The 13,526-nt window shown below is 62.7% G+C and overlaps 1 protein-coding gene across 4 annotated transcripts in view; it reads left to right on the top strand.

Moving 5' to 3' along the window:
- Positions 1-13,526, top strand: part of EXD3 (exonuclease 3'-5' domain containing 3) — an 80,764-nt gene that overhangs the window by 26,179 nt on the left and 41,059 nt on the right. For 3 of the 4 annotated variants that reach the window (XM_053908604.1, XM_053908603.1, XM_053908602.1), the window contains exons 4-6: positions 1,954-2,018; positions 7,577-7,750; positions 8,094-8,261. In XM_053908604.1, the coding sequence (XP_053764579.1) occupies positions 1,954-2,018; positions 7,577-7,750; positions 8,094-8,261 (407 nt within the window). Of the gene's footprint in view, positions 1-1,953; positions 2,019-3,969; positions 4,818-7,576; positions 7,751-8,093; positions 8,262-13,526 lie in introns of those variants that run through there. The other variant, XM_053908606.1, reaches the window with a different exon arrangement.

The raw sequence follows: 13,526 nt of genomic DNA, 5'->3' as shown, positions 1-13,526 counted from the left end.
GTGTGGTGCCCTCATGAACCCTACTGACACGCCGCCATCGCCCAGAGCCCCCGTGGGCACTCGGGCCCTCCTGGCGGCGGTGCTCTGTGGGCTGGGACACGTGCGTGGTGATGCGCGTCCACTGTGACGGCCTCCCGCGGCGTCGCGTCACTGCCTGCATGGCCATGCCTCTTCCCGAATGTCGCGGGGCTGGGATCCTGCCGCGTGTGGCCTGTTCACACGGCCTCCTCCGCTCAGGAGTGTGCGTTTGAGGGCCCTCCGTGTCCTCTCTCGCTTGACCGCTCATTTCTTCTAGCGCTGAGTCGCATTCCGCTTGTGGACAGACCAGAGTTTGTCAGAGTAGTGTTGACTTTATTGTTTCCTTTCCAAATTCTGTGCCGTCAACTGTTCCTTCGTGTCGTGCTGAGCCGGCAGGGGCCTGCAGGCCGTGCTGAATGGGCAGTGGGTGCCCTCCTGTTGGCCCTGTCGCTGGGGGCCTGCTTTCAGCTTTCAGCATTAAGTTCTATGTTTGCTGAGGGGTTTTGTTTATAAACATCTTTTTTTTCTGGGTCATGAAGTTGCCTGTGGTCTAGTTGCAGAGTTGTTTCCTAAATCGTGAATAGAATTTACTCTTACGAAATGCTTGTTTTACGAAATGTTTCCCCGTATCCCATTAACGAGCCACAGTGGTGGACCCTCCATGGGTCGATCAGCCTTGCTTTCTGGAGTGCGCCCAACGTATCCCTCCTCCCGTGCTGTGCACTGAGTCTGACCACTGTTGCCTTGTCTGGTCCCTGCGTCTGTGTGCTCAGGTGGGCAGCCCTCCAGGGCTGGGCTCAGGTGTCCCCGCCTTTCCTTCCACGTCTGGTCTTCTGCAGGAGCCCAGTGGGTTGCTCTTGTCTCTTTGATTCTTGAGTAGATTTGTGGGTGAGCCACCCGTGCTCTTGAGCCCCCTGATTTGACCTATGGAATCTGTTAGTGACACCACCCCCTCCCCCCCACCTCTGAGCCACATGGCCTTGATGGTTCTTGAGGAAAGAACGAGGCGCCCCCTCTGGGCCCTGTGCTCTGCAAGGTTCTGGCGGGGCTGGGGAGGCCAGGGTCAGTGGCAACCGGGTGTCGGCAGCAGAGCTTTTGCACAGAGAAAATGGGTTTCCATGGCCTCGTGTGGCGAGGCCGTGGGGAGCCAGGAAGGGCTGAGCAGGGTGGCCCTGCCCTGAGGCCCAGGGCAGGTAGCCGCAGAGGTGGGGCGGGCCTTCCAGAGGCAGCCAGGGGGCGCTGGTGGCTGTGGGTGACTCAGAGACCGCTTTCTTTCCCAAAGCGGAGAGCAGGCGGCAGCCACCTTCCCAGACCTTGACCTTAAACCTGGTCTGAGGGCACAGTCCCTTTTCCAGCATGAGGGTAACCCCAACTTCCCCGGGGCCTAGGGTCCCAGTGGGATCCCTGCCCCGGCCAGCAGTCCTGCGGTGGGGCTGGAGACTTGGGCAAGCAAGAGAGGGCCAGGGCTGTGGGTGGGGAGGCTTTGGGGAGCAGCCAGGGGAGGCAGAGGCCGGGACCACTTTAGGGGCTCAGCAGGGGCTGGAGGCCACACTTGGTGGGCAGTGGACAGGCGTGGGCTGTGACATGGCATGGAGGAGTGGGGGCGCGGTGGCCCACCAGGCATGCCCTGATGGTTAGTGCTGTGGGCTTGGCCCTGGGGTCCGATGCCCCTTCCCTGCCCACACGGTGTGGTCAGTCTGAGACCTGCAGCCCACCATTGCTGAAACATGAGGCCTGGGCTGCCCCAAGCTGTGGGCAGAAGCCCATCCCAGTGAGCACTGCAGGATGGCCAGGCTGGCGTCACAGGGAAGGGCAGCGGGGAGCTCTGGCCGGGGTCCACGGGCACTGGCTGGCATCTGCGGGGAGCCCCCAGGCATTGATCAAAGGCGGGGGGGTGTTGGTGGACTCTGCATAGCCCTTGTCTCGTCCCCCCAGGCCAGGACCCACTCCTGTTCCGGCAGGCCCTGCAGACACTGTGGTCCACGCGAGAGCTGCAGCAGGTGAGTGAGCATGGGGGTTGCGGGCCCTCCACTGGCCTCAGTGGGCCGCCCTGTCCGGATGTTCTGGCAGACACGTGGGGGCTGGGGCTTGGGGTGACACCCACGAGACACTGGTAGACACAGACCCCTGAGGCTCAGAGCGGGAGGGAAGGGCCTGCGGCCGCCATTCGGCTTCCGCACAGCACAGGGGACCCAGTGGGCCATGACCACCTGTGTGCCGGGTGGGGCCCGGGTACTCACTGGTTCACACTGGCCTCGCCCATGGCCTCCTCTCTCAGGGACAGCCTGTCGTCCAGCAGGAGGCGGTGGGCTTGACAAGGAGGCTGCTTGGTGGTGGCCTGTGCCTGGAGGGTAGCTTTGTCTCCGGAGTGGGACTGCCTGACCCTCGGGCCCCGTGCCCTGTACTTGGCTCCCCTGGGGCAGCAAAAGAGTGAAGTCGCCCTAGTTCCCAGGGAGGACACAGAAGTCACTGCTGTGAAGGCTGGGGGGATGAGGCTCGAGTCTAGTGTTGGCCTTGCTTCCTGCCGCCCAAGGAGGGCCAGGCCCACGGGGGCAGGTGTCCAGAGCAGGCGTGCTGCAGGAAGGGGCTGCAGGCTCGTGCGGGAGCCGTGTCTGTGAGCTGTCCAGGGTTAGGGTGCTCCCCGGGCCCGCAGCTTGCTTGGTGATGCCGGGAGGACCTGTCCCTGGCTAATGGGTCAGCCAGACTCCTGGGGCCACCACATATGTCTGTGTCGGGGACAGACCTGGGCTCCTCCACCCCTGAGCCAGGTGCTTAGGCTTCGAGCGGCCAGTTCAAGCTGGACGAATCCGAAGTTTTCTGCAAGTCAAAAGCTCTCTTCAATTTTGTAACGGTGGCTTCAGGATCAAGACTGAAGCAACATGACCGTGCTGTCTGGTGAACAGATTCTCTAACTCAAGTCGCCCCCGCGTGTCTGGGACGCGTCTCCCCTGGTCACTGTGGCGTTTGTGAGTTTTTGTCTCTGTTCCTGGTACAAAACTTAGTTAGTCCTGGAACTAACCTCATACAAGGTGTTCCTTCGTTCCTGTCCCTGGAGCGACTGGTGGAAGACAGGAATTACTTGTTCCTCCAGAGTCTGGGAGAGGGAAGAGTGCACAGTCCTCCCCGGGGGGTCTTGGCGGGGGGGGGGGGGGGGAGGCGGGGGACCCAGGCCTGTTCAGAGTTTTGCTTCTGGTTTATTTCCCCAGGAAGCTTCCGTTTCTTCTGTGTCATCATGGCTGCTGGCCAGGCTTTCCGAGGGGGGCAGTGCGAGCCCCCAGCTCGAGCTGTAGCGCTTTCCCCGGGGCTCCGCTTTTGGCGTCTTCGCTGTGGCCAGCGTGTGGGCGTGGCTGGTGCCGCTGGGCACCACCGCTTGTCGACGCCGTCCTTACTCTCCAGTCCTTCTTTCCCAGGCGCTCGCCCACAGCGGTGCATTTCCCTCCAAGTTCCCTTGGTCACGAGTTTTGAGGTGGAGAAACCCGTTGTCCCTCTTCCCTGTTTTCTGATTTTCATTATGTTGTCTCATTCGGCCAGCAGGTTACTTATTTCCAAGCAAACACAGGTGTGTGTTTTACCTTTTGTTACTCGTTTCTGTCTGTGAAGGGTCACGTCCGTGAATTTTCATTTTTGGTGCCAGCGAGGCCTGCTGTGCATGTGCCAGGGAACTGCGTCGGCTCCCAAAGCCCCTGGCTGGAGGGACACGTGCTGTCCCCTGGCTGACCACAGGGAAGTTTCAGGGTCCCCGACAGAACAGCACAGGGAAACTGGGGGTTGGGCTTGGAGAACCGTGTGAGGGTTTGTGGCACAAAGAGGAAAGGGGCAGGCTGGTGCGGACTGACTGGGGCCTGGGGCGGGGGACGGACAGTGGGGTTGGGATGCCCTCAGAGCCCCCTGAGTTGGTACGGCAGGAGAGATGGCCAGCACAGGAGGGGTGAGCAAACTGGAAGGACGGTACTCCTTGGAGTAGGGCCCCCAGGCAGCAGGCACCTGGGAGCTTGTGAGAAATTCAAGTTCTCGGGCAGCCCTGCCTGTTTGAACAGGTCCGTAGGGGCTCTGGCGCCGCTCCAGCCCCAGGACCATGTGGGCACAGAAGCTGGTGACGACAGGGCACAGGCCCCTGCTGGGTGGCAGCGGTCAGGGGGCAGGAGGGAAGGAGACCTGGGACCCAGGCCGAGGAGGGACCAGCACAGGAGCAGGGCCTTGGGGCCTACGCTTAGATCCTCTAGGACGAGGGGCGGCAGATGGCCCATGGGTGCTGGACCTAGTACCTGAGGGGCACCCTGGAGGCCACAGGGGCCAGAGGGGCGGGAAGGGCTCTCAGACCCCAGCCTGGGGGGTGTCCTCCTGTCCCTGTTCTCAGACCTTTCACTGTCGTGTTGTGGCTGTCACTCACGGTGACTGTTCCCTGTGTGCTTTGTGGGGTTTCACGTGGGCTCATCTTACTGAAGCTTCTTCCCCTGGTGGCGAAGGCCCAAGTATGTCTGCAAAGTAGTTAAAGAGCGATGGTGTTTTTTCCTGCCAGCTCCTGCCGGGTGTCACCAATGCGGGTCCTTGTGACGTGGAGGCCCATGTGTTGGAGGGGCTTCCTGGGACTCCTGGAGTCCAGGCAGCCCACCGAACTGGGATTGGCCCACCCTTTCCCTGTGGCACCCCGTGGAGGGTGCTGACCGCACAGCCCTGGGCCCTCAGAGGCCTCCTTTCCCACAGACGCCTCTCCTTTCCTGGGCGTCTGCAGAGAGAGACTTGCCTGGCTTCCTGAGTTCACCCAAACGCTTGAGGGGAAAGTCTGCATTTCATTTTTGGTAAGCAAGTCAGATTGCTCAAGTACTGTGGTCTTAAAATTACATTCAAACCAAGTGGGTGTTTGCTCTAAGTGTCCTGGGGAAGCATCGTCCACACCGTGGATGCCAGGGCTGTGGCCCATGCCCCAGTTCTGCACCCTGCCTGCTGCCCACTGCTCTGTGGGTGGGCCCCTTGACCTGTGGGCTGCTGGGTGCTGTCTGAGCAGGGCAGAGGCACATGTGTGGGAGAAGGCACGCACAGACAACGTGGGTGACTCTCGGAGCTCCAGACATAAGAGATGATTTGCAAGGAGAGGGTTCTGGCCCAGCCTGGCCCCGAGATGCTCTCAGGGCAGAAGCGTGGGAAGGGCCGTGGGGCCAACAGCAGAGGGGGTCTGTGCCTCCCTGGTGACTTCCCCTCCACTGTTGCTTAGTCACTGGCAGTGGAGGAGTCTGTGGACCAAGTTTGATCAGCAGAACCCTGGGGAGGTCACTGGGGGCTTCCAGAAGGCCTCCTCTCTCCAGGGGACATGCCAGAGTGCAGCAAGGAGGTGCCTGGGCCCTCACTGGTGACACAGCATAAATGAGGCCTGTAGCCCCCAGTGGGGCTTGGTACCTGGGCAGGTGAGTGTCACCTCCACAGTGCTCCCAGGCACTTTTCTTTTTTTTTTTTTTTTAATTTTTTAAACGTTTATTTATTTATTTATTTTATTTATTTATTTTTTCAACGTTTTTTATTTATTTTTGGGACAGAGAGAGACAGAGCATGAACGGGGGAGGGGCAGAGAGAGAGAGGGAGACACAGAATCGGAAACAGGCTCCAGGCTCCGAGCCATCAGCCCAGAGCCCGACGCGGGGCTCGAACTCACGGACCGCGAGATCGTGACCTGGCTGAAGTCGGACGCTTAACCGACTGCGCCACCCAGGCGCCCCAAACGTTTATTTATTTTTGAGACAGAGAGAGACAGAGCACGAACAGGGGAAGGGCAGAGAGAGAGGGAGACACAGAATCTGAAACAGGCTCCAGGCTCTGAGCTGTCAGCACAGAGCCCGACGCGGGGCTCGAACTCATGGACCGTGAGATCATGACCTGAGCTGAAGTCGGACGCTTAACTGACCAAGCCACCCAGGCGCCCCTCCCAGGCACTTTTCACGGGAAGGGACAGAGCCAACTCCCAGCCACGGAGGGCAGAGTCCTTGGCCCAGGGTGCCAACAATGGGCAGCGGCCATTGTGGAAGGACATGCCCGCTCACTCCCCTTCGGCTGGCTACCACGAGGTTCCACCACAAAGAGCAGCTGGGCGAGCCCGAAGGAGGGAGCCGGCCCCAACAGTGGACTACGGAGCGACCCTACTGGGAAGGGGCCTGTGAAACCTACCGGGGCTGGGCAGCCACACCTGGCTGGAAGGGTGGTGGTGCCCTTGGAAGAGCCTTCCTTTTCGTGGCGCCTGGTCAGTAGGCACCCAGCTCAGAGCTGGAAGGTCGGTCCTGCGCCTGGTTCCTCCTTCCGGCCCCCTGCCCTGCCCCAGGGCTGGCTGCCGCACACCCTCTGTCCGGCTGGTGGCAAGGGGCCAGGCAGGTAGAGACTGCCCAGCGGAGAAAGGAGATGAGGCGTTTACCTGAGCTCACCTTGCGAGCGGAAAAGCTGACTGGCTGGCGACTGTAAGCCCAGGCCCCGGCCACACGGCCTCCCTGCTTTGCTCTGGGAGCCTCTCGGAGCTGTTCTTCGGGGGCCCTGAATGGGCACCACACGTGAACAAGTTAGGACCAAAGTCCAGGGCCGCATCCTTCTAGATCTTTCCTTCCATGAGCAAGAAAGTGGCGGTGGTTCGGCCTCAGCTGTCTTCTTTCACACGTTCCTGGAGGGTGGGGGACAGTGGCCCCTGCGGGTGCCCCCAGGCTCCTTGAGACGGGCGTGTGGCCCGCGCATCCCAGAGAGTGGCAGTATTTCAGGCTGTCCTCAGGGTGCTCTCCGTGTGCAGGTCTGCAAGGACAGCCGGGGCCTCACCTCCAGGCTGCTTACGAGTAGCCTCAGGTGTCCGGGTGTCTGTTTCCTGAGCTCACGGCCGAGACTCTGACCCTGCAGCTCTGCCTGGAGGGGGGCCCGAGACAGGCCTCTGGAGTTGCAGCAAGTTCTTGACTGCAGGGTGTCTCGTGACTGAACGGCCGAGTCAGGCAGAGTGGAGAGCCAGGGCTGGGTGCAGTGTGGCCCTCACCCGACACCCCACTTGCTTAAAAGTCCATCAGGAACCACTGTTCTCCTGAAGACACGTTTGGGAGAGAACAGCACACGTGTTCCTGGTGTTTCTCCTTTCGGCTCATACGTGTTTCCAAGCCTTTGGCAGTGCAAGAGGTAGAAAAGTGAATCAAAGACCTTTTCCAGTTTGGCTTTTTCTCTTCTTTCTTCTGTTTCCTGTTGCTTGCTGGCCCCGCCAGGGAGTCACTGTGTCTGAAGGACCAGTGCCAGGTCCTCGGCGTGCCGCACGAGTAGTTGGGGCGAAGCCGAATGAACGGAGCCTCTCAGATGGGTCCCGCCGCCCTTGGCCTGACTCGGGGAACATGCCCTCTGTCTTTACGGGACCGTCGGTGTGGACGGTGGCTGCCACCCGGGGCCAGGGGCATGGCGGGTCAGACCAGGACCCCGAGGATGGGAGGACAGTGCTGACCAGCCCCAGTGCCCCCTCTGAGCAGACCACATGCTGGGCCGTGCAGGTCGGGGCAGGGTTTACCAGGAGGGTCTGAGCTCAACAAAGAGACAGTGAGGTGCTGTGTCTCCGCAGCTCCGGGAAGAGGCCTGGCGGGGGTTTGCTGCCCTGGATGACCCACTGACCGGACTCCTGGACATGCTGGAAGGCAGCCAGGCCTGGCAGCGGAAGGGCCCCTCCCTGGAGGCCTGGGTAGTCTGTGAGCTGCACCGCTGGCTGCAGGCACGGCCACTCCCTGCGCCGGCCCAGGTGAGCCCTGCCCACGGCCCCACCAGCCTCGCCCCTTCCACCCCCTCCATAGCTCTCGGCCTGGTGGGCTCCACGCCTGCCTGACCTGGCCCGCTGAGCTCGTTCACCCCTGGTGGGCAGGGGCCGCTGCCTTCGGACTGACTGTGCTCCCGGGTCTGTGGGCTTGACTCTCAGCTTCCCCACGGTCACACATCGCCCTCGTCTGTGCTCCTGCCCCCCAGGCCTTGCCTGCCTGGACTGTCCACCGTAGGCACAGGGTCGAGGTGCTGGACTTCTACCCCAGCACCATGCTCCAGCTGCAGCCCCCCACTCCCCGGCTGAGGCTGGCTCTCTGGTCTCCCAGCACAGCTCAAGGCTGCAACAGCTACGGGCCCGTGCAGTCAGGGTCCTCGCCAGGAGCCCCCCTAGTCTCGTGGAGCCACTGGTCAGCATCTTCCAGCTGCAGGACGCAGACCGGAGCCCCCTGCTGACTCACATCCACCAGCTCCACCAGGAGGGCAAGTTCAAAGAAGTGAGTGTGACCCCCATGTACACCGGGGCTGGCAGGGAGGGGCTCAGGGGCCAGGTCTGCACGTGGGGTCAGTGGAGCAGGCAAGAGCTGGGCTGAGGGGGCTCACAGGGTCCACCCTGGGAGTGTCCTCTCCACCCCTCCACTATGGGAGTGCTGCAACGGGGACTCTGGGTCTGGAGCAGAGGGTCTCAGGGACCAGCCACCCCAGGAGCCCAGCTCGGGGCTGTGCCATGCACTGGGGTCCTAGGAGCCCCTCACACTCACCAAGCTGGAAAAGAGTCTGGGAGCAGCACCCAGCACCCCCCCCCCCCCACGCCTGGCTCTCTGGTGCAGCACCTGGGGTCCTTCCTCCTGGGTGTTCACTGGGTCCTCAAATGTGGTCAGCAGCCCAAGGACACCCTGGCTTTGGCCTGGAAGCCCTGTGGCAGAACCGCTTACCTGAGCCGCTGCTGTCCAGTCTCACATGTCAATTCCCAGAAACACTCGGGGGGGCTAAGAAGATCAGGGGTGCGGGCATCCCTCTGCCCACACTTGCCACCCCTCGAGCCTCGATCAGACAGCTGGACCTCCCACACCCTCCCAGCCCAGAGCCTCCCAAGCAGGGAGCTTTGCCAGGGAGCACCCACATGACCCCACAGGGTTTCCCCTTCTCCCTCCTGCCTCTGCCCAGGCCCACTCGCAAGGTCTCTTGGCCTCAGTGTGATGTGGCCTGGGGACCAACAGGCCAGTTCCCTCTGGGCCCAGCCGCTTCCAGCTGCTGGCTTTGTATCCTTGTCGGGGGTCCTGCAGCCACACCCACACCAGGCCTGGGGACTGGCCAATTTGCTCCTTTTCTAACAGCGGGGTCTGGAAGAGCCCCCTGAGAGCCCTCATGCTGTGTCTGCCACCTCCTTGCACCCGTCAAGGGGCCTGCCCTGGAGTGAAGGGGCCTCGCTCTGGGTGGCACAACTCCTGCTATTTGTCGTTCTGTTGGACCAGGTCCCCGCAGCGGTGGTGCCCCTGTGAGGGTCAGACACCCCGAGGGTCCTTTTGGCTCCTTGCAGGTACTAGGCTGGGCAGGACCCCAACCTACCTGTTTCAGTGTTTCCCAGGACCAGCCCCTCAGCATGGTTTTGGGTTTTTTTGCAGAAGTTCCGCGTAGGGCACAGCACTGGCACTTTGGGGCACGGGTGACCAGTTATGACAGCAGAGAGTCCTCTAGCGCATATGATGCTTTGGGATGTGGGGCCATGCCTGGGACCGGTCATGGCTCCCTTATCCTGGGAAAGTCTGGGTCAGAAAAAGCAAATGTGGAAACGTGGGCTTAGTAGCTGCAGGTCTCTGGGTAAGAGCTTGTGGGGCTCTGGAGGTCTTGGTGGGTTCGTTGGGTCTCCTTTATGAGCCCTGCCAGCTCTCATATAAGTCCAGAAGTTTCCGAGAGGAGGTGGAGGCTGGCCACGAGCACTGGGAGTGACTTGGGTCTGCATGAGGTAGTAAGGAGTGGGGGGTCTGTGGTGAGCAGGGAGCGGCGGCTCTATGGTGGGGGTGGGGTGCAGCTCTGAGCTGTTGCTGCAGGCACAGGGGCCCCCATGACATCTCTGTGCCCTAAGATGTGAAGGTCGCAACACGGGGAGAAGTCCTAGGCTGCCCAGCTCAGCGGGGCACTCTTGCTATGTCCCAGGTCCAGTCCCGGGGGTGTCCAGGGGCGCACTCCTGGCTCACCCCTCCCACTGCCCAGGGGCGCTGCTCCCCATGCCTCGGTGGGCACCGAGGCAGGACCCCAGACCTGCCCCACGGGGGGGCTTCCTCCCCGAGGGGCCAGTCCCAGTGAGGAGGCTCATTGCCATTTGGGCCTCACCTGGACCGCCAGTCCTGCACCCTCAGAGGTGTGGGCCATGTGTTGGCGACTGTCATGCCCGGCCCTGGGCTCTTGTCTCGAGGCTGGCGAAGGGCGCTGAGAAACCAAGATGGCCACACCAGGGACAATGTGGCTGGGGCTCCGCTCCTGTGGCGCAGGGCCATTCTCCGCAGGCTGAATGGGCGGCTGGGCTTGCAAGAATGCGGGAGGCAGAAGGCAGGCTAGTGTTTCGGTGTCTTCTGTTACACCCGAGCCTTTCAAAGAGTGTCTAGGGCCGGCTGAATGCGCCTCCCTCGCGCTCCAAGGCAGGAATCCCAACACAAAGGGGGCTCTTGTCCCGCACAGGCCCCTTCTGCGAAGAAAAGCCATTGTCCCCAAGCGGGGCCGCCCGGCAGGCGGTGCATGCTCCAGTGCCCACCGCCGCGCCCGGCGAAAGGGGCCGCATTCAGGCCTGTCCGCTCGGATTAGCAGGGACTCACGACTTAATGTGCACCGATATTTCATGTCGAGGGCGGCGGCTGGCTCCAGGCGGGATGAATGCCCGCTTTTGTCTACTGAGTTATTTTATTTACATTTTTTAAACAGCTTATCAAGGTAAAAAGATAGCTTTGCTTCAGGGGGAAGAAAAAAAAGCCCCTTGGCTCCAGGCCCGAGCTGAGCTGTGGAGGTGGGAGGCAGGCCCGTCCTGGGTCTGAGGCTGCCGAGTCTGGGCTTGGCTGCCTGGGCACCTGCCCGGCCTCCAGCCCCATGGAGTGGACAGCCGGGAGGAGGTGGGGGGTGGCCCATGAACGCTCCTCCCACGGTGGCCACCCCGGCCCCTCTGGGTTTTCTGAGTTGTTTTCCCCAAAGGCAGCAGTCCCGGAGTCTGTCTGGCCAGAGGTTTCCACAGCCTCGCCCTGACTCAGCTGGCATCTCTCTTCTTAGAGGCCTCCATGCAGAGGCCAGGAAGGCCTGGGAGGCACCAGGGGCCCAGTCCTCCGCAGTTTCCTTCCGTGGGGTCTCAGCCCCTCCCACCTTCCCTGTCACAGGTGCCTGTGTCAGCAGGTGATGTGCCTGCACTCTCTCATGTGACCAGGCCATGGGCGGCTTGGTGTGCTGTCCTCTCAGCAGAAGCTCAGACAGAAAAATGACCAGAGACAGATGCTAAGCCCACCTCCTGGAAATGAAAGAACTACATACAGCACCCGCCCCCACCAAGCCCCAAGACAGAAGCCAGGCCCCGGGGGCTTCCTGCTGTCAATCATCCCCGCCAGGTCACCGAGACCACACCCCCTGGCTGCCCCTTTCCTTGTCCTGTGCCACCCCACCCAGCCTCCAGGTACAGAGGTGCAGGTGCAGAATGAGGGTACCTCCTAAACTGTCCCTGGGGGGTGTCTGCGGCCATCCAGCCCTGGCACGCTGGCCATACCCTGCAGCTTCCACACAGGCCACGTGGCTGAGAGAGGGCACCCTGGGTGCTAGGAGAGCTTGGGAGGAACCAGGGAGCAGAGAGGGGCCACGCTGAGCACTCTGAGCCCTGTGTGGCAGTGTCATTGTGCGGCCAGGTGGGCTGTGCACCCAGCCACACATGTTAGGCCTGAGCTGCCTGCCTCGGATGGGTGGGCTGGGCTCTGAGCACCGCCCCCCCCACCTCAGCCGGTGGGCATCACTGACCAGGACCCTGGTGGCAAGGCGGCAGGTGAGAGGGTTGGGGTTGGCACCGCAGGCTCCTCGGGGGGAGGGAGGCCCTGCCGGCAGAGCGGGGGCACCCTCGGGGCTCTAGGCTGCCCTGTAAGGCGAAGCTCCTGCTTCTGTGAAGGGCAGCGCCCAGCCTCCCGTGGCAGCCTGACCTGACACCCAGGCCACCGTTCCAGGCTACCCCCTTCCCGAGCCTGAGGCCTCACCCCAGGAGTCAGAGGGGTTGTTGGAGAGTGGGGGGCGAAGTCTTGTCCCTAGAGAAGCAGGAGCCACAGATGATGGGGGCCGATACCCCAGCAGAGGTAGTGAGGGGAGAAGGAGGGCATCTCTGCCGCCCCCTGCCCCTCGCCTCGTGCCCCCCCTCCCACCTCTCCCAGGGTCACTGGCTCATGGCCCGGTCTGGAGGATGGGAGGGTCTCAGGCCCCCAGGTATCCCTCCCCACAGCCCCTTCTTGGCTGTCAGGCGAGGCCTGACCACACGCAGGTCCAGGTGTCGATGGCGGAAGAAGCACCGCAGGTGGTAGTGTTCCGACCACCCCAGTTTGTGAGCTCGGTGCGCGGGGCCACCGGGGTATGCACGCTAGCCTTCCCGGGTGGGGGCCTGGCGCTCCCTCAGTTCTCAGGGGGCCTCCCATCCAGAAAAGACAAGGTCCCCGCGGGCGGGAGGCACCTGCACCCCTCCCACCGCCCTGAGCCCCTCCCCAGGCCCTGCCCCGCCTCGAGTCCCTCCTCCAGCTCTGGCCCCTCCCCCCTGCGCCCTCTGCGCCCCCTGCGCCCCTGCCCCCCGCTCGGGGCCCCTCGGGGCCCTGGCGGCCGAGCTCCTGGACAGCAGCCAGGCTGTGGAGGCGCCGGGTCAGCGCCGCGCAGGGAAAGGCCCCTGGCCCTGCGCCCCCGCCCCGCGCGGTCCGCGGCCGGAGGCCGGAGCGAGCCTTTCCCAGGCCGCTATTTTGGTCCTTTGTGTGAGCCGCGTGGGGCGGGGCGCCCGGCTGCTCTGCCGGTTATTTTTGCTCATAATGGGAGCGCGATGTATGGAAATTATTAATAGCAGCCCGGTCAGCGCTACGTGCGGGCGCTCAGGGCCCCGGGCGTTCTCTATGCTGAGTCGGAGGAGGGTCCCTGCGGCCGGTCGGCCGCCCGCGGGCAGGGTTCTCAGCTGCGCCCACTACCCTCCCGTCCTCACCAGGAAGCGGTGGGTGCAGAGCCTCTCTTCTGTGGACCCAAGGGGGCAGCTCTGTGCTTCCCCCAACACACTCAGGCCACACCACGGCCTACTCCGGCCTCTCGTCCTGGGGCCAATCCGCCCTTTTGGACAGAGAGTCCTGCGCTCATTAGTCGTTTTGGATTGCACACACAGTATGCCTTGTGGAAAGCGCTCAGAGGCCCCTGCACTTCAGGGCCACAGGCCCCCAGGCCTCAGGGTGCACAGAGGCAGGGGTCACCAACCCTGGCCCCTGGCTGTGAGCACCGTGACTGGCCATGCCAGGCTCTTGCAGGTGGAGGGCAACTGGTGGGAGGTACGGGGCATGTGAGAGCGGGTGTGTGGAAGCAGAGCCTGGGGGTAGGTGACAAAACTTCTACTTCTTGTCTGCCCCCCCTCGTTCTCTATCCACTCATCAGCACCCCCTGGCCAGAGCCACTTGGGCCCAGCACCCACCCTGATGCCCTATCCAGCAGGCCACACCCCAGCCTGGTAGGGCCCATGGGTCATTCCCACCTGCCCCACCTCTTGTGGAACCTGACTCAGCCCGGGG

Source organism: Panthera pardus, unplaced genomic scaffold (assembly GCF_024362965.1).
Source record: "Panthera pardus isolate Hobbes unplaced genomic scaffold, ASM2436296v1 HiC_scaffold_20, whole genome shotgun sequence".
In the NCBI taxonomy this organism is placed as follows: Eukaryota; Metazoa; Chordata; class Mammalia; order Carnivora; family Felidae; genus Panthera; species Panthera pardus.
This window is presented reverse-complemented; position numbering and strand designations above follow the sequence as displayed.